Source organism: Girardinichthys multiradiatus, chromosome 18, assembly GCF_021462225.1.
Source record: "Girardinichthys multiradiatus isolate DD_20200921_A chromosome 18, DD_fGirMul_XY1, whole genome shotgun sequence".
Lineage (NCBI taxonomy): Eukaryota > Metazoa > Chordata > Actinopteri > Cyprinodontiformes > Goodeidae > Girardinichthys > Girardinichthys multiradiatus.
Genome location: NC_061810.1, coordinates 30,807,145 through 30,831,441, shown reverse-complemented (window position 1 = coordinate 30,831,441; position 24,297 = coordinate 30,807,145). Strand labels below are relative to the sequence as shown.

General features: G+C 40.3%; 1 protein-coding gene across 1 annotated transcript in view; it reads left to right on the top strand.

Annotated features, from left to right (window-relative positions):
* Positions 1-24,297, top strand: part of gbe1b (glucan (1,4-alpha-), branching enzyme 1b) — a 157,254-nt gene that overhangs the window by 55,452 nt on the left and 77,505 nt on the right. Inside the window, exons 8-10 of the mRNA XM_047391742.1 lie at positions 10,239-10,354; positions 10,810-10,937; positions 11,194-11,292. Coding sequence (XP_047247698.1) covers positions 10,239-10,354; positions 10,810-10,937; positions 11,194-11,292 — 343 coding nt within the window. The remainder of the gene's footprint in view (positions 1-10,238; positions 10,355-10,809; positions 10,938-11,193; positions 11,293-24,297) is intronic.

Sequence of the window (24,297 nt, the reverse complement as noted above, 5' to 3'; positions counted from 1 at the left end):
AGCAAACTCTTAGTACACATATATAAAACAAATGCTACTTGTTTCAGTCTGTGTGGTTTGTAGCTTAGGCTACATGTTTTCTTAACTGGTGTGCTAACTGGAACCTGCAATCTTGATCACGTATTTATAAATAAGTTGAATTATCTGTTGTCGGATGAAACAGACTGTGTGCATACGTTTGTGCCTGATTAGTGGTTCACACTAAGCTGGCCTGCTTGATGACTTAAGCCATTAAACTAATCAGGACGTATGGTTTATGCTTACACCAGACAACTCTATTTGAGTAGAAAGACTTCATAAGAAATGTGCATGGTTTAATCAAAAAACTTTTTTTTTTCAAAGACATTGAGGTAACCTTGACACAATGACCGAGTGAATGGATCCCACGCTTCTTTAAGTAGGGGGTTGGCAACCAGAGGAGTTTAGCCTTTTTGCAGATCAGTGCTTTGAGTGGTGAGTACTGAGCTTTCTGTGAAGCGTGATGTGGGCCTTTTCTATAATCCCCCACATCTCTGAGGATCATTTGCATCCAGTTTTCATCAATCTTTGTGTCACTTCTTAAGACATGAAAAACAGGCCCAGGGCCAGCCTATTTAATACATTTTTTTACTCTTCTTCATGTTCTTACGCTGAGAGATCAGCCATGCCTTTGAGGATCCAGGCAAAATATTTATTTGACAAGATTTTTCAATATGTGGACTTGAATTCCATTCAGATGTGTTTAATAAGGTCTACCTTTGTTAATAAACAGATTTTAATGCTTTCTTTTGTTTCTGCTAAATCTTAAATTAACTGGTTTAAAACATGACTTATTATGTAATGCATTTAGCAGCGATAAAGTATGTTTTACATCTTGACAATACAACAAGGTGGACAGAAATTGTATTTTCTATGTATAATAAAGTCTTCAAAACAATAATCGATTAAGGTTCGGCTGCAGATATGATTTTAGAAGACATAGAAAATTAGGTGTCTGTTCCTTCTTCCAATAATTCTTTTTACATACTTTGACAAGTTTTGGATCAAATAAAATTTTAGAGTTCTGTCTGATCACTAAAGTCAAACCTTTGGCTCATTCCAGTATTTAGCACTCAGCATTTATTTCCTCTGCACCATCAAATCATAATGAAAGAGGAAGATTTTTTTTTGCTGTCTGGGATGCTTCAGTTAATGAGCTGAACTTGGAAGTAGGTGTGAATGGTGGCTTGTTGAAGCTGAGTGTTGTGCCTATACTAAGTGCATTTATAAATACGTTTTATTATTGATCATAACAAGGCTGATGACGCGCAAGTCTACGTTGCTATGTCAAAAGGGGACTATGAACCCATTCAAGCGCTGGCTAGATGCACTGAACAAATGTATGTGTGGATGTGCCATCGTTTTGGCACAAGTAATTATTTTTGGACCAAAAGAGGAGCTAGAAAGCACTGATCAGGCCTGAAATCTGGGTGTATGATGGACTCCAACCTCAACCTCGAGAGGCAACTAAAGACAATAAGTCGGCCTTCTATCGTCTGAATTCCCAGAACTAATGTCCCGGCAGGATTTTCAGAAATCTCATCCATACGTTTATCTTTAGTCAAACTGATTACCTCAGCAGTGTCTTCACAGATCTGTCTAAAAAGTCAGACAGCTGCAGCTGATCCAGATCGCTGCTGCCCACGTCCTCACTAAAACTAAGAAAGTAGAGCACATCACCCCAGATCTAAAGTCCTCACACTGACTCCCTTTACCTCAGAGAATAGACTGATTGGCTTGGTACCAAAAAACATTCAAGATTTGTTGTATCAACTTTCCAGTCAGGTCGTCTCTTTAATTCTACTCTGCATCCTCAGAATCAGAACCAAACATGGAAAAGAGGCATTCAGTTCTTATGCTCTACTAATCTGGATCAAACTTCCGTAAAGCTGCAAAAATACTGAATCCCTGAGTTTCTTTAAATCAAGATTAAAAACCCATTTGTTCAGCATTGCCTTTGATTGTTCTATTTAAACTATTAACTGAAACATCATTAATTATAGTCTGTATATAGTCCAACTTTTAATATGCTTAAATGTTTCCTTATTCAGTGTTTTCATCATGTAAAGCACCTTGAATTGTCTTGTTGCTAAAATGGGCTCTATATATAACATATATACATGTATAAACTTGTTTTATGGTGATGGAAGATGCAACAGGTGGAAACATGCAATTCACCACTCTCACCCCTTGTACACTTACAGACCTATGTGAGGGAACCAGAATAAAGTCTCATAGCAGTGATGTGTAAAAAAATTCCCTAGTTATCGAAATTACACACCTATAACACATTTTAAAAGTAGAATATATATAATTATTTGGTGTTAACCTTTTTGCAATTTAGATTGAGTTAGTCATTTACACAATTACTCTCAGACTTGCTGCTTCTCATAATACTAAGACATAATTTAATAGTTAATAGTTTATTTTAAATCTGTTCTTAAAATTGAAACAATTACTTTGTGATTCCATTCATATAAGTGGTAATAAATGGGTGCATTGTGGCCTGCTGGCTTTGGTACGTTTTACCTTGGCTCAATTAAACTCGACTTATAAAGCACTTTCCAGGTGATTAGACATGTTGAATTATTCTACCAGGCAAACACGGTCAAGCTATATAGTCAACAAATGAGATTCAACAATAACATAACCTCTGACATCAGTTTGGAAACAAAAGACAAAATACTTAACGTTATATATAGATATATATATACAGTACAGACCAAAAGTTTGGATACACCTTCTCATTCAGAGTTTTCTTTATTTTCATGACTATGAATATTGTAGCTTCATACTGAAGGCATCAAAACTATGAATTAACACATGTGGAATTATATACTGAACAAAAAAGTGTGAAACAACTGAAAATATGTCTTATATTCTAGGTTCTTCAAAGTAGCCACCTTTTGCGTTGATTACTGCTCCGCACAGTCTTGGCATTCTGTTGATGAGCTTCAAGAGGTAGTCACCTGAAATGGTTTTCACTTCACAGGTGTGCCCTGTCAGGTTTAATAAGTGGGATTTCAAGCCTTATAAATGGTGTTGGAACCATCAGTTGTGTTGTGCAGGAGGTGGATACAGTACACAGCTGATAGTCCTACTGAATAGACTGTTAGAATTTGTATTATGGCAAGAAAAAAGTAGCTAAGTAAAGAAAATCGAGTGGCCATCATTACTTTAAGAAATGAAGGTCAGTCAGTCCGAACAATTGGGAAAATTTGAAAGTGTCCCCAAGTGCAGTCGCAAAAACCATCAAGCGCTACAAAGAAACTGGCTCACATGAGGACCGCCCCAGGAAAGGAAGACCAAGAGTCACCTCTGCTGCGGACAATAAGTTCATCCGAGTCACCAGCCTCAGAAATCGCAGGTTAACAGCAGCTCAGATTAGAGAACAGGTCAATGCCACACAGAGTTCTAGCTGCAGACACATCTCTAGAACAACTGTTAAGAGGAGACTGTGTGAATCAGGCCTTCATGGTAAAATAGCTGCTAGGAAACCACTGCTGAGGACAGGAAACAAGCAGAAGAGACTTGTTTGGGCTAAAGAACACAAGGAATGGACATTAGACCAGTGGAAATCTGTGGTTTGGTCTGAGGAGTCCAAGTTTGAGATCTTTGGTTCCAACCACCGTGTCTTTGTGCGGCGCAGAAGAGGTGAACGGATGGACTCTACATGCCTGGTTCCCAATGTGATGCATGGAGGAGGAGGTGTGATGGTGTGGGGGTGCTTTGCTGGGGACACTGTTGGGGATTTATTCAAAATTGAAGGCATACTGAACCAGCATGGCTACCACAGCATCTTACAGCGGCATGCTATTCCATCCGGTTTGCGTTTAGTTGGACCATCATTTATTTTTCAACAGGACAATGACCCCAAACACACCTCCAGGCTGTGTAAGGGCTATTTGACCAAGAAGGAGAGTGATGGGGTGCTGCGCCAGATGACCTGGCCTCTGCAGTCACCGGACCTGAACCCAATCGAGATGGTTTGGGGTGAGCTGGACCGCAGAGTGAAGTCAAAAGGGCCAACAAGTGCTAAGCATCTCTGGGAACTCCTTCGAGACTGTTGGAAAACCATTTCAGGTGACTACCTCTTGAAGCTCATCGACAGAATGCCAAGAGTGTGCGGAGCAGTAATCAAAGCAAAAGGTGGCTACTTTGAAGAACCTAGAATATAAGACATATTTTCAGTTGTTTCACACTTTTTTGTTCAGTATATAATTCCGCATGTGTTAATTCATAGTTTTGATGCCTTCAATGTGAAGCTACAATATTCATAGTCATGATAATAATAAAGAAAACTCTTTGAATGAGAAAATGTGTCCAAACATTTGGTCTGTACTATATATATATATATATATATATATATAATTTCAATTACATGTTCTCTTGTCTTTCCTATTTAGAAGAGGGTTTAAGAGAAATGAGCTGCTGTGTCATATTTATAACACAGGTGATAGACTTAAAAGTACATTTTGCAAAAAACCGTGAAGAAACGTTATCAGGCTTTTTATTGAAATTCACCATAGATAACTGTAAAGGGCCCTGTATAGTGGGCCTTTTTAGCCAAATAGTCATAGTATTAAAATAACTTCATTAATTGTTTGAGAAGACAAAGTTTCTCGATATTATACTGCTGCAAATATAAAGTCCATTGGATAACACTTAAAAAAATACAAAAGCAATGACAAGCTGCAACTGATTTCTAAAAGACAGCAAATACAAAGATGCTAATTACAAGTTGCCAAATGTATAATCTCAGTGACAGCGGAGGATCCCTTTTAGGATTCCAAGACAGAGCAGGTAGCTGCCAGGCAGTTTAAAGAACGACAGACAAACAGTAGACATATAACACAAAGCTCAGCAAAACAGCGACATCTCAGTGAGAGTTTTCCCAAAGAGGATGCCAATATTACAAGATTTCTGTTGTGGAAAATGTAAACATTTGTTTCTTTAGACCAGCATGCAACACATATTTGGCTAACTCAACTGTAATTATAACTACACTGCTCAAAAAAATAATGGGAACACTCAAATAACACATCCTAGATCTGAATGAATGAAATATTCTCATTGAATACTTTGTTCTGTACAAAGTTGAATGTGCTGACAACAAAATCACACAAAAATCCTCGATGGAAATCAAATTTATTAATCAATGGAGGCCTGGATTTGGAGTCGCACACAAAATTAAAGTGGAAAAACACTACAGGCTGATCCAACTTTGATGTTATGTCCTTAAAACAAGTCAAAATGAGGCTCAGTATTGTGTGTGGCCTCCACGTGTCTGTATGACCTCCCTACAACGCCTGGGCATGCTCCTGATGAGACGACAGATGGTCTCCTGAGGGATCTCCTCCCAGACCTGGACTAAAGCATCCCCCAACTCCTGGGCAGTCTGTGGTGCAATGTGACATTGGTGGATGGAGCGAGACATGATGTCCTAGATGTGCTCAATCAGATTCAGGTCTGGGGAATGGGCTGGCCAGTCCATAGCTTCAATGTCTTCATCTTGAAGGAACTTCTGACACACTCCAGCCACATGAGGTCTAGCATTGTCCTGCATTAGGAGGAACCCAGGGCCAACTGCACCAGCATATGGTCTCACAAGGGGTCTGAGGATCTCATCTCGGTACCTAATGGCAGTCAGGCTACCTCTGGCGAGCACATGGAGGGCCGTGCGACCCTCCAAAGAAATGCCACCCCACACCATTACTGACCCACTGCCAAACTGGTCATGCTGAAGGATGTTGCAGACAGCAGATTGCTCTCCACGGTGTCTCCAGAATCTGTCACGTCTGTCACATGTGCTCAGTGTGAACCTGCTTTCATCTGTGAAGAGCACAGGGCACCAGTGCTGAATTTGCCAATCCTGGTGTTCTCTGGCAAATGCCCAGCGTCCTGTACGGTGTTGGGCTGTGAGCACAACCCCCATTTGTGGACGTCGGGCCCTCATACCATCCTCATGGAGTCGGTTTCTAACCGTTTGTGCAGACACATGCACATTTGTGGCCTGCTGGAGGTCATTTTGCAGGGCTCTGGCAGTGCTCCTCCTGTTCCTCCTTGCCAAAATGCGGAGGTAGCGGTCCTGCTGCTGGGTTGTTGCCCTCCTACGGCGTCCGCCACGTCTCCTGGTGTACTGGCCTGTCTCCTGGTAGCGCCTCCAGGCTCTGGACACTACGCTGACAGACACAGCAAACCTTCTTGCCACAGCTCGCATTGATGTGCCATCCTGGATGAGCTGCACTACCTGAGCCACTTGTGTGGGTTGTAGAGTCCGTCTCATGCTACCACGAGTGTGAAAGCACCACCAACATTCAAAACTGACCAAAACATCAGCCAGAAAGCATAGGTACTGAGAAGTGGTCTGTGGTCCCCACCTGCAGAACCACTCCTTTATTGAGTGTTTCTTGCTAATCGCCAAAGATTTCCCCCTGTTGTCTATTCCATTTACATAACAGCATGTGAAATTAATTGTCAATCAGTCTTGCTTCCTAAGTGGACAGTTTGATTTCACAGATGTTTGATTTACTTGGAGTTATATTGTGTTGTTTAAGTGTTCCCTTTATTTTTTAGAGCAGTGTATATTATAAAAAAAAAGAAATCAATGATAACATGAACATCAAAATTAACTGTTTTTGTTGCCAAAGAAAATAAGAGTAATCAAACAAACTAATCACCTTTTAACCAAAAAATGTGTGTCTTCTGTTTTAGAGGCCTATCAAGTCTTCATCCTGTGCTGGCTAAAGAGATTGTAAAAATTCGGAATCCGTCTGGAGAGGCAGCCCATTTGTCCCATTTTGTTTCAGCATCCATCATACGTGTCATTGTGTTGTCCTTTGAGCATCACGCTTCCTCTTGAATTACCTGTCAGCTTCCTGAATTTATTTGGTCTTATCTGCAGCTTACCTGCAACGTTGGGAAAACAAGAATCTAAATCTTTTTCCTCCCCAATCATGACAAGTTGCCATGATCCCTTATGGAAAATCATCATCTGGAAACACATGTTTTGACATCTGTTAGCCACGGTGCCTTGCAAAAATATCGTTAGAAACCTTTGTGCATCCTATTGGGATTAGCTCAGTCAGATTGGCTACATAGTGTTTGGGAACACCAATCTTCTGTGTTGCCACAGATTTTAAATTGGTCTCAAGCCTGGACTTTGACTGGGCCATTCTTACTCACAAACATGGTTTGATCGATCCTGTTCTCTCGTAGCTCTGGCTTTATTTTTATGGTTGCTGTCCTGTTGTAAGATCAACACCTACCCCAGACTCAGATGTTTTAACAGGTGTTTTCTAGTATATCCTTGTATTAAGCTCCATCCACTTTTCCATCAACTCTGACCTGATTTCCTATCTCTGAAGAAAAGCCCAACAACATAATGCTGCCACCACTATATTAACCTCTGGACACAGTGTTTTTAGCGCGATGTCCGCTGTTTGGTTGTTCATCACACTTTGCATGTGGGTCAAAATGTTTTATTTCCACTTTCACGTGTCTAGTTTTCCACAAGCAATGCAGATGACACAACAAACTGGGCTTCTTATAGCTCTCTTTCAACCATCGATTTCTTCTGGCTAAACTTTTGATATAAGCCAGATCTGTGGGGTGCATGACTTATGTTTGTGCTGTTGACTGATTCCCCCACCCTAAATGTGGATCTCCGCAAATACAAATAAAATATATTTAGGTTCTTGGCTGTTACCAAGTAAAATCTGAAAAATGTCAAGTAGTGTGCACTGTATAAAGTCAGTTCAGCTTAAAATGACAAATGTTTTTTGATTTGAGCCACAGCTTTGGCCAGCATGGGGAGAAAAAGAGTTCCATTAACAATCATAAAATAGCGACTGTGGGGAAAAATTTCCTTTTGAATTAACTTCAGGTTTTTGTCATAGCGATGTGTGTGTGCTTGCATGTATAACAGGAAAACATGACAGATTATCTTATCTTTCTTTACAAGCAGCAATATTAGGGCTTTACTCTATTAGTTCTCACTAACTAGCTGCGCTTTAATCTAAGGACGCTGTAATGTGCAATTTGCTTTTATATTAACACCACAGACCAGCTGATAACTTCATGGTGCTGCATAGATAAGCAATGTGTTGCATCTGGTATAGAAATCTACCTTTCACACTGTAATTGGACCTGATGATGAATGGCATTGTGGGTCCTAATGTGACAGCATGGTTTCATCTTGGGCCTCTGGCTCTCACTGGCCATTATCTCCATCCCGTGAGTATACATTGTGTCTGAGCCTTTGTTGGCTCTGCGCACTGAAGTGGAGGACCTAATCTATTTATCACAGGGTCCGCGTGACCACCCAGCCAGGCTGCTATATCGGATCATACCAGGCTCCCTTGTTCTACTCCTCCAGGGAAGAAGGAAGCGCAGATGTAACATGCGGCTTCACACCTGTCAAACAGTGCAGGCGCTGGTCATCCCTGAAGAATGGACCACAGGAGGGAAAACATTTAAATCTATTTTTTGTCATTGCTTTCTTTTTCTGGAGAAACTGGGATTTTCTGTCTTGACATTCAGAATGTACAGGAACATTTTAAAAAATCTGAAAATCGTGAAGAAGTATTTTTGTCACCCATCTTAGAAAGTAAAAGTCATATACATTCATTACACATGGTGTAAAATATTTCAAGTCTTTTTTTCTTTATTTCTTACAGATAATACTAACCCAAAATGTTGTGTCTCAGAAAATGTGAATATTACATGACACCAATTTAAAAATATATTTTTAATTTATAATTGTTATGTAATAGCCATTTCCTGACTTTAGAAGAACAACATACACCTGCCTTACTTGAAGTCATGTCGTCTTATCATTGCCATTTAGAAGAATAGCTAAGAGAAAAAGGCCTGATTTGTGACATCATATCGATACCATAAGAAAACAGGAAGACATGGATTCCTACTGAAACAGTTTTAGATACTCTAATTAACCCAAATACGTTTAAATTAAAGAAACATTTTTTCTTCTCCAATGAATATGTATTCTCTAACATTTTCTGTGCAACTTTAAGCAACAGCAACAAACATTTATTTTTTGGAAGGTTGTTTTTTTACACACTTTTACCTGAAAATTAAGTGAAAACTGGTGTCATAAATGTCTAATGAAGAACAGAGAAAATGTATGATTTGACCGTTTATGTTGAACACATAAATATTTATTCTTTATATTTCTTTGCTCTATAATCACTGTCATTTTATAATAATCGTAATTATAAATTAAATTAAAAGCAATATGTTTGTGAATTGTTTTTGGATCCATTAATACATTTAGCACATATCAGTATAATCGTTGGAGCTGAGAGCACATTGTAGATCTGAGTTGGGTCGTTCAGCCGTGGCAGAGGCAGCAGTTCACACTTAATCAGCATCTTGAATGTGTCATTCGTCTCACATCCTCGGTGCTTCGCTTCTGCCCTCCAGCGTGGCATCCGAGTGTACAGCGTTTCATTTGCTGCTCATTACGCACGCTGCATAGAGACAACCAAATATTGAGTTTTTGCTGACGTTTCCATGGCGACACGCCACCAAATGGGACGAGTTGAGGTGCGCAGTGTACTTTGCCTTGAGTGACTGTATAGAACCGGATGACTCTTCCAGTCAGGATAAAGGATGGAGGCCATTTTTGGAATCCACCTCCTCCAGCCTGCAGCCAACAGCCACAGCACATTTGTGTGCACACTGACAGCTATAAAAATGTGCCGAGCTGCATTTGATATTTAGGTAGTTTGCTGAGTTCATGTACAGTTTTTATAGTATTTACCAAGGTGCATGACAAACACTGGAACCCGTTATATGTAAAGCTGAAGACAAATGATTTATGCCATTACCAAGTAAGAGGGCGTAAATCTCCTGTCCAAGAGTTGCATGAAATCCCATCAATTCATATGCACCAAGATGCCTTGATATACATAATATTTGCTCTGTGAGCTGATGGAAATCAGAAAGCCAACGATTTTTCATCATGACATCTTAATATGTGAAAGACATAGTTCCCTCTATTGTTAATATAAGGGCCATTTGCTGTCACTGCCACTCCCTTCCGAGAGCCTGATGTCCTGCTTTTAGGGAAAAATTAATCTTTGGTGACTAAAATCCATGGTGAGATGTGTATGTGAATAATTCACAGCCTCTTGTTTATCTGACCTTGAATTGTTTTTGTTTGTGTGTTTGTGCCATTTATGTGTGCATCCTACTAGCTGGGAAGTGCTGCGGTTCCTGCTTTCAAACCTGCGCTGGTGGATGGAGGAATACCGCTTTGACGGCTTCCGATTCGACGGCATCACGTCCATGCTGTACCATCACCACGGTATTGGTAAGACTGGTTAGCCTGTTGGATACCAAATGAGGCTGAGTCTTTTCTGTAATAAATAGTGCACTTTTTACTTCAGAATGCTGAGAGGTGGGAAATAAATTTAAAACTGGTTTATCTAACATATAGCTTGGGAAAATACCTACATAAAATATTCCAGTTTAAAAGAAAAAAATAATAAAATCTGGTTTGGGGGGGGGCATTCATTCAGATGTTTTTTTGTTAAAATAAAAATTAAAAACTATCATTTCCTTCTACTTCATTATGTGCTGGTTTGTGTTGGTCTGTCCCATAAGATCCCAATTAAATATTTTAAAAGTATTTAATTGGGACATGACAAACCTTTGACAAACAGAGGAAGTGAAACTAGCTGTATCACTTGAAAAATGATCTGGTCAGTTTGGAAGTTTGGGTTGAAAGCATGATGAGTGTTCACTGTGTGGGAGTTTACCCTTCAGGCACTGGCTTCTCGGGGGACTACAGTGAATACTTTGGCCTACAAGTTGATGAAGAATCTTTGGTGTACCTGATGCTTTCCAATCACATTCTCCATACCCTTTATCCAAACTGCATCACTATTGCAGAGGTAAAAACATATCGACATCCACTTTGCAAAATGCGCTGCCTGTAGCTATTATTAATTAAAAGCACTTATTAGGCAGGCATATCATACTTAGTTTTTTTTCTGTAATTAAAAGTTTATGTAAAAAAGAGATCTAAATCAGTGGTGTTTGGAAGATTTTTAACTTACACATAAATTATGCAGCCTGTAGTGATGGGATATGGGTTTGCTTGGAGGGAATAACAAAAACGTAATATTCAAGAGTAAGATATCTCTGCAGGATGTGTCAGGGATGCCTGCCCTCTGCAGAAGAGTGGAGGAGGGAGGACTGGGCTTTGATTATCGGCTGGCGATGGCTATTCCTGACAAATGGATTCAGGTAAAAGGATTTTGTTCTCTTAAATACCCTTTTTTTTTTTTTTTAACAAACTACCTCTAAAATCCATGCTAAAATCCCATAAATACTCAAAGAATTACCCTAATGTCAGTTCAAATTCAAGAAATTAATGCTGTCATACTACTTAACTGAAATGCTATAAACATTACATTCCTTCCAGGGCTACAATGGTAGATTTAATGTATTTTTGTCACATAACCACAAACCCTGATGCATTGTATGGGGATTTTATGTTTACAGTTGAGATTATGTATTCAAGGTGATGTGTAGTGTTAGTTTGCTGCCACACGTAGCACTTTGCAAGTAGGTAAAAAGCCCACATGGCTTTCCTTCAACAATGGCTTTCTTCTTGCTACTGTAAACTAAACTCCAGATTTATTGAGAGCATGACTGAAAGTCCTATCAAAAGATTTTCCCACATCATTCTCCCACTTGAGCAGTGAGACCTCTCCAACTCCTCAAGAGTAACCATGGGACTCTTTACATTTGCTTAATGTTTTGCTTGTCTCGCCTGTCAGTATAGGAGGGCATACATGTCTTGATTTGCCTTTCTGCCATGTTTTTTCAATTTTATAAATAATAGGTTTCATTAAGGGGTATAAGAGTGAATGAACAATATTTCAAATGCATGCCAAAATGTTCAAATTTTCTTTTGTTTTTCTTTAAAACTTCACAGTTGTTCACTACTTTGTATTGGTTTTTACTATAAACATTAAAAAGATACGTATGTTTGTGGACATGAAAAATTGTGATAGAATCCAGGGCAGTGGTGTTGGGTCTAGGAGGCCTTGTACCATTTTAAATAATTGCTGCTTGTTCATGAATCAGATAATAAATCTGTTTCTTAAAATCATGATACAACGTCCACATTGACACAGATGTATTCATGTCATGTTAACCTTCAGTTTTTTCAGTGATTTTATAGAACAAGTGATGTAAAACAATGTGTTGACCTGCATATTTTTTACACGGGCCTGAACCAAAAGGGTTAAAGTGTTTGCTCTGTTAAAAGCTCTGCTAATTTATTTTTCCTTTTTCCTCTGTAATTCGACCTGCTGTGGACTAACATTCTTTACCCTGCAGAGACAGTTATGAATAAATGGCTGACACATGTAATTGTTATTAAAAATAAAAGCAGAGGAATCACACAGCCATTAAGATTATACAGGTCCTTCTCAAAATATTAGCATATTGTGATAAAGTTCATTATTTTTCATAATGTCATGATGAAAATTTAACATTCATATATTTTAGATTCATTGCACACTAACTGAAATATTTTAGGTCTTTTATTGTCTTAATACGGATGATTTTGTCATACAGCTCATGAAAACCCAAAATTCCTATCTCACAAAATTAGCATATCATTAAAAGGGTCTCTAAACGAGCTATGAACCTAATCATCTGAATCAACGAGTTAACTCTAAACACCTGGAAAAGATTCCTGAGGCCTTTAAAACTCCCAGCCTGGTTCATCACTCAAAACCCCAATCATGGGTAAGACTGCCGACCTGACTGCTGTCCAGAAGGCCACTATTGACACCCTCAAGCAAGAGGGTAAGACACAGAAAGAAATTTCTGAACGAAAATGGCTGTTCCCAGAGTGCTGTATCAAGGCACCTCAGTGGGAAGTCTGTGGGAAGGAAAAAGTGTGGCAGAAAACGCTGCACAACGAGAAGAGGTGACCGTACCCTGAGGAAGATTGTGGAGAAGGGCCGATTCCAGACCTTGGGGGACCTGCGGAAGCAGTGGACTGAGTCTGGAGTAGAAACATCCAGAGCCACCGTGCACAGGCGTGTGCAGGAAATGGGCTACAGGTGCCGCATTCCCCAGGTCAAGCCACTTTTGAACCAGAAACAGCGGCAGAAGCGCCTGACCTGGGCTACAGAGAAGCAGCACTGGACTGTTGCTCAGTGGTCCAAAGTACTTTTTTCAGATGAAAGCAAATTCTGCATGTCATTCGGAAATCAAGGTGCCAGAGTCTGGAGGAAGACTGGGGAGAAGGAAATGCCAAAATGCCAGAAGTCCAGTGTCAAGTACCCACAGTCAGTGATGGTCTGGGGTGCCGTGTCAGCTGCTGGTGTTGGTCCACTGTGTTTTATCAAGGGCAGGGTCAATGCAGCTAGCTATCAGGAGATTTTGGAGCACTTCATGCTTCCATCTGCTGAAAAGCTTTATGGAGATGAAGATTTCATTTTTCAGCACGACCTGGCACCTGCTCACAGTGCCAAAACCACTGGTAAATGGTTTACTGACCATGGAATCACTGTGCTCAATTGGCCTGCCAACTCTCCTGACCTGAACCCCATAGAGAATCTGTGGGATATTGTGAAGAGAACGTTGAGAGACTCAAGACCCAACACTCTGGATGAGCTAAAGGCCGCTATCGAAGCATCCTGGGCCTCCATAAGACCTCAGCAGTGCCACAGGCTGATTGCCTCCATGCCACGCCGCATTGAAGCAGTTATTTCTGCAAAAGGATTCCCGACCAAGTATTGAATGCATAACTGTACATGATTATTTGAAGGTTGACGTTTTTTGTATTAAAAACACTTTTCTTTTATTGGTCGGATGAAATATGCTAATTTTGTGAGATAGGAATTTTGGGTTTTCATGAGCTGTATGCCAAAATCATCCGTATTAAGACAATAAAAGACCTAAAATATATATTATATAGTATATTGTTTGATCTCCAATTTCTTCCCTTGCATGGATGTAATTTTACGTGAAGAGGAATAAAGAGAAACTTTATTATGTTAGCATGAAGGTCATCTACTTTCTGATCCACACTGACATTTCTTTGTTTGGAGCTCCGAGAAAGGTAGGCTGTCTTCCTATGTATTAATAACTTTAATGTAGATTAATGTGAGATTGCTTCATATACTGTTCAAACAAAGAGTATTATTAATATCATATTCATGTAGTCAGCTTGTCCTCATAAAGTTCATGATCTCTGCGCAATCCTGCATAAGCATCCGTCCCAGTTGATTGTAAAGGAAAGAGCGAAGAATTCCAGTAAAACATTAAATTTTTTCCTTTTGAACAGAGCACTAATTGCCAATACTTCCTTCTGCGATGGATTTTCTTGAGCACACATAATAGTTTTTTGTGTGAATGCCATTTTTTCTTGAAGCGTATGACCTTTATGATTACTTGTGTTCATAGGGTAAAATATAGTCAGGAATATCATCATTAAAGGAAACTGGACAGGAATGTTCAGAAAATACATTTTATATTAGATCCAATGTTAATATGTTGATCTTTGCTTAAAATACAAGCTTAATTATTTTCCACTTGGAAGGCTAGAGAAATCTTGATTGGTCTCAGAAAACAACTTGGTATGAGAAAGCCTGTGAAAATAGTTGGCTGTTTCCTTAGCCCTGTCTTGCAGTCAGAAGAGCTGTGTTTTTGCAGATAGTACATACATACATGTTGGTAAAATTAAAAGACTTGTTAAAACCTAAATCTGCCAAGGGTATGCTTATTTTACATCGAATTTAAGTCAAATTCGGTGTTAGTTTTCCATACAGTGGAAAGGTGCCACATGGCTTTAGACTGTAAGTCATCTATGGTACCGTTATGGTGGAGCATTTAATATATATGTGTAGATAATGAAATATTCTCATTGAATACTTTGTTTTGTACAAAGTTGAATGTGCTGACAACAAAATCACACAAAAATCATCAATGGAAATCAAATTTATTAACCAATGGAGGCCTGGATTTGGAGTCCCACACAAAATTAAAGTGGAAAAACACACTACAGGCCGATCCAACTTTGATGTAATGTCCTTAAAACAAGTCAAAATGAGGCTCAGTATTGTGTGTGGCCTCCATGTGCCTCTATGACCTCCCTACAACACCTGGGCATGCTCCTGATGAGACGACAGATGGTCTCCTGAGGGATCTCCTCCCAGACCTGGACTAAAGCATCCCCCAACTCCTGGGCAGTCTGTGGTGCAACATGACGTTGGTGGATGGAGCGAGACATGATGTCCCAGATGTGCTCAATCAGATTCAGGTCTGGGGAACGGGCGGGCCAGTCCATAGCTTCAATGTCTTCATCTTGCAGGAACTGCTGACACACTCCAGCCACATGAGGTCCAGCATTGTCCTGCATTAGGAGGAACCCAGGGCCAACCACACCAACATATGGTCTCACAAGGGTTCTGAGGATCTCATCTCGGTACCTAATGGCAGTCAGGCTACCTCTGGTGAAATGCCACCTCACACCATTACTGACCCACTGCCAAACCGGTCATGCTGAAGGATGTTGCAGGCAGCAGATCGCTCTCCACGGTGTCTCCAGACTCTGTCACGTCTGTCACATGTGCTCAGTGTGAACCTGCTTTCATCTGTGAAGAGCACAGGGCGCCAGTGGCGAATTTGTCAATCTTGGTGTTCTCTGGCAAATGCCAAGCGTCCTGCACGGTGTTGGGCTGTGAGCACAACCCCCATTTGTGGACGTCGGGCCCTCATAACATCCTCATGGAGTCGGTTTCTAACCATTTGTGCAGACACATGCACATTTGTGGCCTGCTGGGGTCATTTTGCAGGGCTCTGGCAGTGCTCCTCCTGTTCCTCCTTGCACAAAGGTGGAGGTAGTGGTCCTGCTGCTGGTTTGTTGTCCTCCTACGGCCTCCTCCACGTCTCCTGGTGTACTGGCCTGTCTCCTGGTAGCGCTTCCAGGCTCTAGACACTACGCTGACAGACACAGCAAACCTTCTTGCCACAGCTCGCATTGATGTGCCATCCTGGATGAGCTGCACTACCTGAGCCACTTGTGTGGGTTGTAGAGTCCGTCTCATGCTACCACGAGTGTGAAAGCACCACCAACATTCAAAAGTGACCAAAACATCAGCCAGAAAGCATAGGTACTGAGAAGTGGTCTGTGGTCCCCACCTGCAGAACCACTCCTTTATTGAGTGTTTCTTGCTAATCGCCAAAGATTTCCCCCTGTTGTCTATTCCATTTGCACAACAGCATGTGAAATTGATTGTCAATCAGTCTTGCTTCCTAAGTGGAGAGTTTGATTTCATAGATGCTTGATTTACTTGGAGTTATATTGTGTTGTTTAAGTGTTCCCTTTATTTTTTTGAGCAGTGTGTGTGTATATATATATATATATATATATATACACTATATATATATATGTATATGTATATGTGTGTCTTACGAAATATTTTATGAATGTTTTGATTTTATGTAATATAATTATATTTTAATTCATGCGCAATCAAATTTATTCTTTTCTACATGAAAGGAAGGTTTCCTATTGCCAATCTCCTCCACCAACAATGGCAAGATCATCCAGCGTGTTTCCACTCAACACTGCATCCGTCTGCAGGGGAAAGCATGGACACCAAACATTCACAAATCCTTCTCAACAACTGCTGAAGCACCCTTTAGTAGGACACTTCTGTTCGAACTGCCACTGCGAAAGTGCTTAATAGCCCACAATGGGAAAACATTGTTTATAACTGTTCAGTCATCAGGTCCATAACTTTGTGATGTTGAAGCCAAGCCAAGGGGAGGGGAGGGGGCTGTTTATGTCAAATTTTCCTTGTGCTGTTTCTGAATGAGATGACACACTGTCAGAATTGTTGTGTTCTGACAAAGGCTGTTTTGATAAAAATGCTATCCATTTATTGTCACTATAAAACTGTTTTTTTTTTTTTTACAATTAAATATTATTTTCTAAAGTAAATTTGAAAAAAGATAGGCAGGGAGTATTATCTCTGGGGTCCAGTATGTATCATTTTGGCTGCTGGATGAATGAGGATGGCTCTGTGTGTGTGTGTGTGTGTGTGTGTGTGTGTGTGTGTGTGTGTGTGTGTGTGTGTTTGGAGAACGTAGAGGCCTTTTTCCTTCATTTGAAGAAAAGCGCTGTTTGCAGAATAGATTAAAAGTTTGACTGCTGTAAGTTTCCTGTAAAGCATTTTTCGGCTATGGGCCGAAAGTATATTTACTCATATTTTGGGAAAGAGGAGAGGCAAAAATGCAAGATGGAGTTTGTGACCTCGACTCAGCATGCATGCTCTACAGTTTCTTGTGTTTCCCAATGGGGGGAGTCAATGCATCATTAATCAAGTCCGTCTCTCACAGCAGTTGGTTTTATTCAGTGTCGGGGTTGGATGGAGGAGAAAGGAGGTGAGAGGTCTAGTCCAAGACTTGACCTTCCTCTGTGATGCTGGAACTAGCTGTGCAGCCAGCAGAGCTTATATCTCAGAGGTTTCACTCAAATATTCCCTTCCTGAGAGGTTGTTGCATTTACCTTCTGCATTGCAAGCTTTTTTTTGGTATTTGTTTTGATGCTACCCGTTGTTGCATGTTTAATTAATTTTTTTTGCCTCCCAAAGGAAATTCAGTGCTGGAGGCAGAGCAAAATGTTCTCTATATCTGTGCAGGGAAGCATTCATATGTACAAGCCGTGGTACAGTCAGTGAAGTGCATTCAGGGTTAGCTTTGCCTTTCCTCACAGAGTGTCAATTAGGGAGGGATTTGAATGGACTGAAGTAGAGCCTCCAGTGAGGTATATGTTGCAGAAAAGGAGAGTTAGAGCGGGAAGGGAGGGCGAGACAGGAGGAAACAGAAGGGAAGAGAAACAAAGACGCAGAGCAACAGAGCTGCACGCTTATTTATAGATTCACATGTGTGCACGGATGAATCTCTCTCAGTTCCTCGGCTGGGGCCCCCATGCTGGGCTTAGTCCTCAGCATGACTGATTGATATGACTCATTTACTGGCTGCAGAAGGCTGTTAGAACCAACAGACTGTGAAAAATTAAGATGTCCTAATGAGCGGGAGCAGATAAGGTGCAGCGGCACAAGTTTGGATGATTCGATCTGATTATGACCATAAAATGCTGTCACTCCTAATGGATAATGTTACAAAGCCCTCTAATTTAACAAGCACCCTTCCCTCAAGCTACAATAGATTGAGATGTAATTGAAACAATTAGAGGCGGAGGAGAAAGAGGGCTCCATGGTGGCGGCTGGGAGATGAGAGGTTGATGCAGAGAATTCGCCGCCATCCCCATGCTTCTCTCGGTTGTTCTACTTGAATGACCTCTGAGTCAGTTGTCTCAATTTTTGCTTCTGTTCCTCTATTTATTTTAATTGAATGAAAATATCACTCTGAATAGCTCCCCCTTATTAGTTTCAGGGGAGGGAAAGAAAAAAAATCCATTTCTTTTCTGAGTCACTCCGCTCTGTCCATCATGCCAGAAACACTTTCAATTAACATGACTTAATAAAATTCTGGCTGTCGGCGAGCAATGATGGAGCTTGGCTTGTTTACGTAAACATGCCGCTGGCTTTATCGCCAGCTTTTCGCTCCGTCCTGCTTGGCTGGTGTCGCCCTCTTTTAACAGTAGCAGCATTTCAGTTTTGTCTGGCTTAATTTCACTTTGAGGCCACCTCTGCATGGTGTTAACGGGCTTTCAGCAAGGCTTTTTATAGCAGAAACTGTGACGAGACCTATTGTGGGTCGTTTTAGCTGAGCGAAACCCACCACGTAGATGTTTTTGTTGGCAGAATCTACAGAACTGTGAAAGTATGTGGATGTTTGATTGTTCTGTTTGATGGAGCGGTGAATACTTTTTTGATTTTCTAATGTAACTCAGCTAGGTAAAATGACTTTTAATGTCATAAACCAAACAGTCTCACCAGTTACCAAAACCAAATTGATCTTTATAGCTTATCAATGTCAACTTATTACTAAACAAATAAAAATAAAGCAAGCCTAGATAAACACCTAATTTCACAACTTGTTGAATGTGGGGCAAGAATGGAACTCGAGCTCTTTTTCTGTAAGAAATAAAACTGACAAAACTTTCCCAGGAATGGGAACTTAGAATGGGAGGTTTGAAAACATGAATTAAATGTTCCAATGTTGCAAACCCTTAGATAGCTCTGCCAGCGTTCCAGAGAATCTACCAAAACTAAGAATCTACTCAATACAAACAGGAAACATGTCTGTTGGGGTCCAAAGTCTAGCAGAGCCTTAGTAAAAACAGGCAGACAGCTTACACAAACATTTCTCACAGCCACAGCTCAATGACCTGGGCAGGAGCCGGTGACCTTGGTTGGTGTCTGTTTCTTGCTTTGGTCAAGGATTTGTCCTTTTTTTAAGGTTCAGGTCCTAAACCCAGAAAACAAACCTCTGATGAAACCAACCCATGTGAGGCACCAGCAAATTAGGTGCAGATTCTACATAAGTTTACAGTTATGCCAATGAGTTAAATTAAGTATGAAGTGAATTCGTAGGACAGAGTGGTTGTGTGAGTGTTACAGATTTGTAGCTTTATCAAAAATATTTGCTTTTTAACCTTAAACAGTCAGCCTTTCACATTCGAGGTATTTAGCCTTTGCAATCATTTCAGAGGAAAAAGCAGCTTCACAATTAAGTTTTACATGATTAACATTTAGCATTGAACTTTAAGATGATTAATTTTGGATTATTATCACCTTTTGTCTACAAGTCCAATGCAGCTGCAGGTGGCTTTCACATAAACAGAGCGATGCAACAGCAGTTAAGAATGTCATGCAATTAGAACAATGCTACAAGACGGATGCATTGTTTTGGCCTAAACGAGGGTTTGTTTAATTAACAGTGTTGTGAAAAATAGGTTGGCCTGTTGCAGATATCTTCTGTTATTCCATTCAATAACAGTTAAATGTCTCAGATCATTTAACGTTTTTATATCAGACAAATATAACCAGAGTAAAGAAAATAATAGGTTTTAAAGTGAGGATTTCACTTTATTACAAAAAAGCTTACCAAACCAACCTGTAAAAGTAGAAACTGTAATACCCCCCTTGTTAAGTCATTGATTAACTGACAAATACACTAGTCAGACCATGGCCTGATTAATTATTATCAACGACTCATCCAGGGGGTCACCAAAAAATCCAGAACAACATCTAAAGCACTGCAGGCCTCACTTACCTAATAATAAGAGTGGGCAAATATGGCATCCACGGGAGAGTTCCAAGGCGAACACCCCTTCTGTCCAAAAATAACACAAAGACTGAGCTCACATTTGCCAATAAACATCTTTTTGATTCCCATGAATTTAAGAACAAATAGTCTGTGGACCTATGGGAGGAAAAAGTGGAACGTTGGAAGGTGTGTATCCCATTACCTCTGGTATAAAAACTAATTGAGCATTTCAAGAAAAAAGAACAGTTGGTAGTAGTAGTATGATGTTTGTGGGCAGCTTTACTTCTACAGGATGTTGACAACTTACCATAAATGATGGAACCATTACTTCTGCTCTCTACTTGAAAATCCTGAAAGAAAATGTCCAGAAATCAATCTGTGATCTTAAGTTCAAGAACACTTAAGTTATGCAGCAGGACAGCGATCCAGCAAGTCAAACTAAATGACTCATACAAAGCAAAATTATGTTTTTTTTTTTTTTTTGACTGGGTCAAAGACCAGCTTGGAATCTGATTTAGATGCTGTGAATAAACTTCAACACTGTTGATAATCGAAACCCCTCCAATGTTGATGAAAACACAATTCTGCAAATAAGAGTGGGCTCAAATTCCTCCACTGTGATGGAAAAGACTCATTGCCACGTATAGCAAACACTTAATTGTAGTTGTCACCAGGTGTGGCACAAGCAGTGATTCAATTTAGGGGTTGATTACTTTTTACACATGGCTGGGTTGGCATGGGTTTCTTCTCAATCCTTTTTCCCCTCAACAAATGAAAAGATAATTTGCGAAAATGAATTTTTTGTTACTCCGATTATCTTTGTCTGATATTAAAATGTGTTTGACAAATAAAAAATGAATCTTTAAGGTGTCAAATACTTTTTTATAGCAGTGTAGTAGAAGCTAGCAGGTCAGCTAAAGTGAGCTGAAGAGCAGAGAATCATTGGAGATGAAAATTAAAGTATAACATTGAACATTTGCAATATAGTAGTGGCTGTGTTTGCATAATGACATGATGACATGCCCACATAGAAAAACACTCATGCTCAGATCAACCCAAAAATGTAAAATAGGAGCTAAAAGCTAAACCTTTTTATGCTTTTCTAAATCTTTCCAGCTCTGTGTGAGAGCCTTCTAAATCAGTCACAGTGCCAGTGGCAGCAAAATGACCTCATCCCGCACCGCAAGACTTTTTTATTTTATTATTTTATTTCTGGCTCTGTCTAATTAATCTGGGCACTCTGGTTGGCTCTTGACAGCAGGCTTGTAAAGTAAGATTTGTGCACTGCTCATTATCATTGATGAAGTGGAGTGTCAGCGGTGCCAGGAAGCTTGACTGGCCGGGGCTGATGCGGGTGAGCTGGTGGTAGGAAAGTCATCAACCCGTTCACTTCTGTCTCTGCTCCGACAGTCCCACTCCAAAATTAATTGCTCCCAGACCACTTTTGCGGTTGAATTGAATTGTAATGATTCATAAAGAAGTGTAAAATGTCTGATTGTACGTGAATGTGGAGGCAGCCTTGATGATTTCTGGGGGTACTGTTGGTAGATTCACTTGTTTAGCTTTTTTAGCTCTCAAAGGCCTTGAGAGGATCAAATATTTATTTGCTCAAAGGAAATGTTTGTACAGTATTAGTGTATTTCATCCGGGATATTGTACTAAAGCTACATGTTAATAATTGGGCATAGGTGTAGTGTTATATTATTGTAGGATTAGAAAAAATTTAAATATCAGGTACTTTGTAACAATATTAATTGAGATATTTAAATTTTGTTTATATATTAAGAGTGGCATATGTCACTCCTTTGATTTCAAACCATTGGCCATCCATGTTTTTTTGTGAGCATGAACATTTCCAAAAAGCCAAATTGGCATTTCCTGAAAGTGTCAATGACAGTATGCAGCAACAGGTGGGGGAGGGGCAGTGCTCTGTTACGTTTTGCTTCATACTACCAGAAAAACCTTTGGTCACCTAGGCACCTCATCTGACAACTCAGAAAAATAACTTTAAACCATTAGGATGGTATGACAGAAAATCTTAAAAAAATTGAAACAGTAAATCTAAACACTAAACAGTAAATATAAATTCTTGATGTACCTTGACACTGTTAACCAGCTCATGCCTGTTACACTCTCTCCAGGCTCCTTAAAATTACATACTTCTAGAGTGATGACGACTTAGCTTTGACCAATGTGGAAAGACAGGAAATGTTATTTATCAAATTTCTAACTTCTAACTAGAGTCTTGAGGAAATGTTGTACAGGGCGACAAAGTTTGAGAAGGCATCCACATTGAACAAAGGGTTAACTGCAGCTAACCTCCGTAGCTGTGGGGTGGGACGGCTCGCTCTGCCGGCCGGCCAAATTGCACGTTACAGTTGTAAACACAGTGATGCGGTCCCGTTGTCCTTCCTTCAGACCGGGAAAACTGCTCCACTCGGCGTTGTAGAGACAGGGTCTCTGCTGGGAACTCTCTGGAACACAGTTTGCTTCTGTAAACCTCAGAGAGAAAGTCAAGCAACGCTTGTACCTTAATTACCCCGTTCATGAATGAATACCGGATACACAAACAGCAATTCATTCCTACTTAACTTAGTGCATATGATCGCGTGATTGTATGACACTCTTGGATCCAGTTTGAAGAGTTATGTCTGTTTGCCAGCAAAGAGACATTAGTGCACTGTGTCTCTCCTTCCAGTTCCTCTGGGTACCCGTGTGGAAGAGGTCAGCTTGTTGCAAAAGCGGTGATTTTATCTGGACAGTGATGTCACGGGAATTCCGCTGTTACCCCTTTTCCTGGCTGTTTTGGAAATTGGTTAATGCGATTTATTTTGAAAGTTCCAGAAAAGTTCAAACTGGCCTTTCATTTTGTAACCATGGCTGGGGTCCCAACACAGCTGACCAAACTTATTTCATGGTTAACAATGGCAAACAGCGAGAAAAGAGCAAAGAAGCGCTTTTTTACCAAGGTAGAAATCGAAGTGTTGGTTAAGTAAGGCGGAGAATCAAAAACATACCATGTTTGGCAGCCATAGTAGTGTAATGTCTAACAAGAGGAAGTGCTGTGAGTGGCAACACATTGTTACCGCTGTTAATTCAGTAAGTGGGACAGAGAGGACCATGGCTGAGGGGAAGAAGAAGTTGTCAGATTTGAAGGTGGAGGCCAAAAAGCGACTGACACACCACCACAAGAGCATGTCAGAGCATAAGGTGGCATGGGCACCAAGGGTCCTGTTGTCCCCAGCACCAGTGCGCCACAAGCACATTGTGTGTCTGGAGGGTGCGCGCACTGACGAATTCTGTGCTGCAAAATCAGAGAGAAACAATTGATGAATTGAAAGAAATTAGAACAGTATAGAGTAACTTGTGTGACCTTTGGTGTGACCTGAAACGCATAAAGAGAATTTGTTAAAAAGTCAACCTTATTGTTGTCCTAAACGTTGCATGAGATCCTCACAGACCGCGCTCCATGTTGAAATTGATCTGCTCGGAAAGGGGGCTGTGGGTCAGAATCATCATTCTGATGATGAGCGTGGCCAGGAGCCCTCCCCCCCCTGCCTGCAGTATATTCCCTACACTTGCTTTGTGCCAGGATGGAGTCATGTGTCGAACCAGTCCATCATGGCACTAAATTGGTCAAGTAAATGTTGGCATCACATATGACTTACACATTAATAGAATGCACATGTTTTCGATTTACAAACACAACTTCATTGTAATATGGAGCCCTTAAAGCAATCTGAGAGAGGTCAAATGTCCACATTTGAAAAAGTGGACATTGCTGCAAACTGCAGTTTATTGTTGGCCTATTCTCCCACAATGTAAGGAAATCTGATGTATCGACTGGTCGTATTAACAATGCCATCCAGGACGACAGGTATTATTGGGCTTAGTGCAGGCTGCAATATCCCAGACCTACGGATAATTTCACAGAAATATGTTGTTCCTAAAATTGGCTTCAAACTGATAATTGTTGATTATGTTAAACACATACCTGTTGGCTAATATTGTACAGGTAAGAGCCCGGAACTCCAGAGTGGTTAA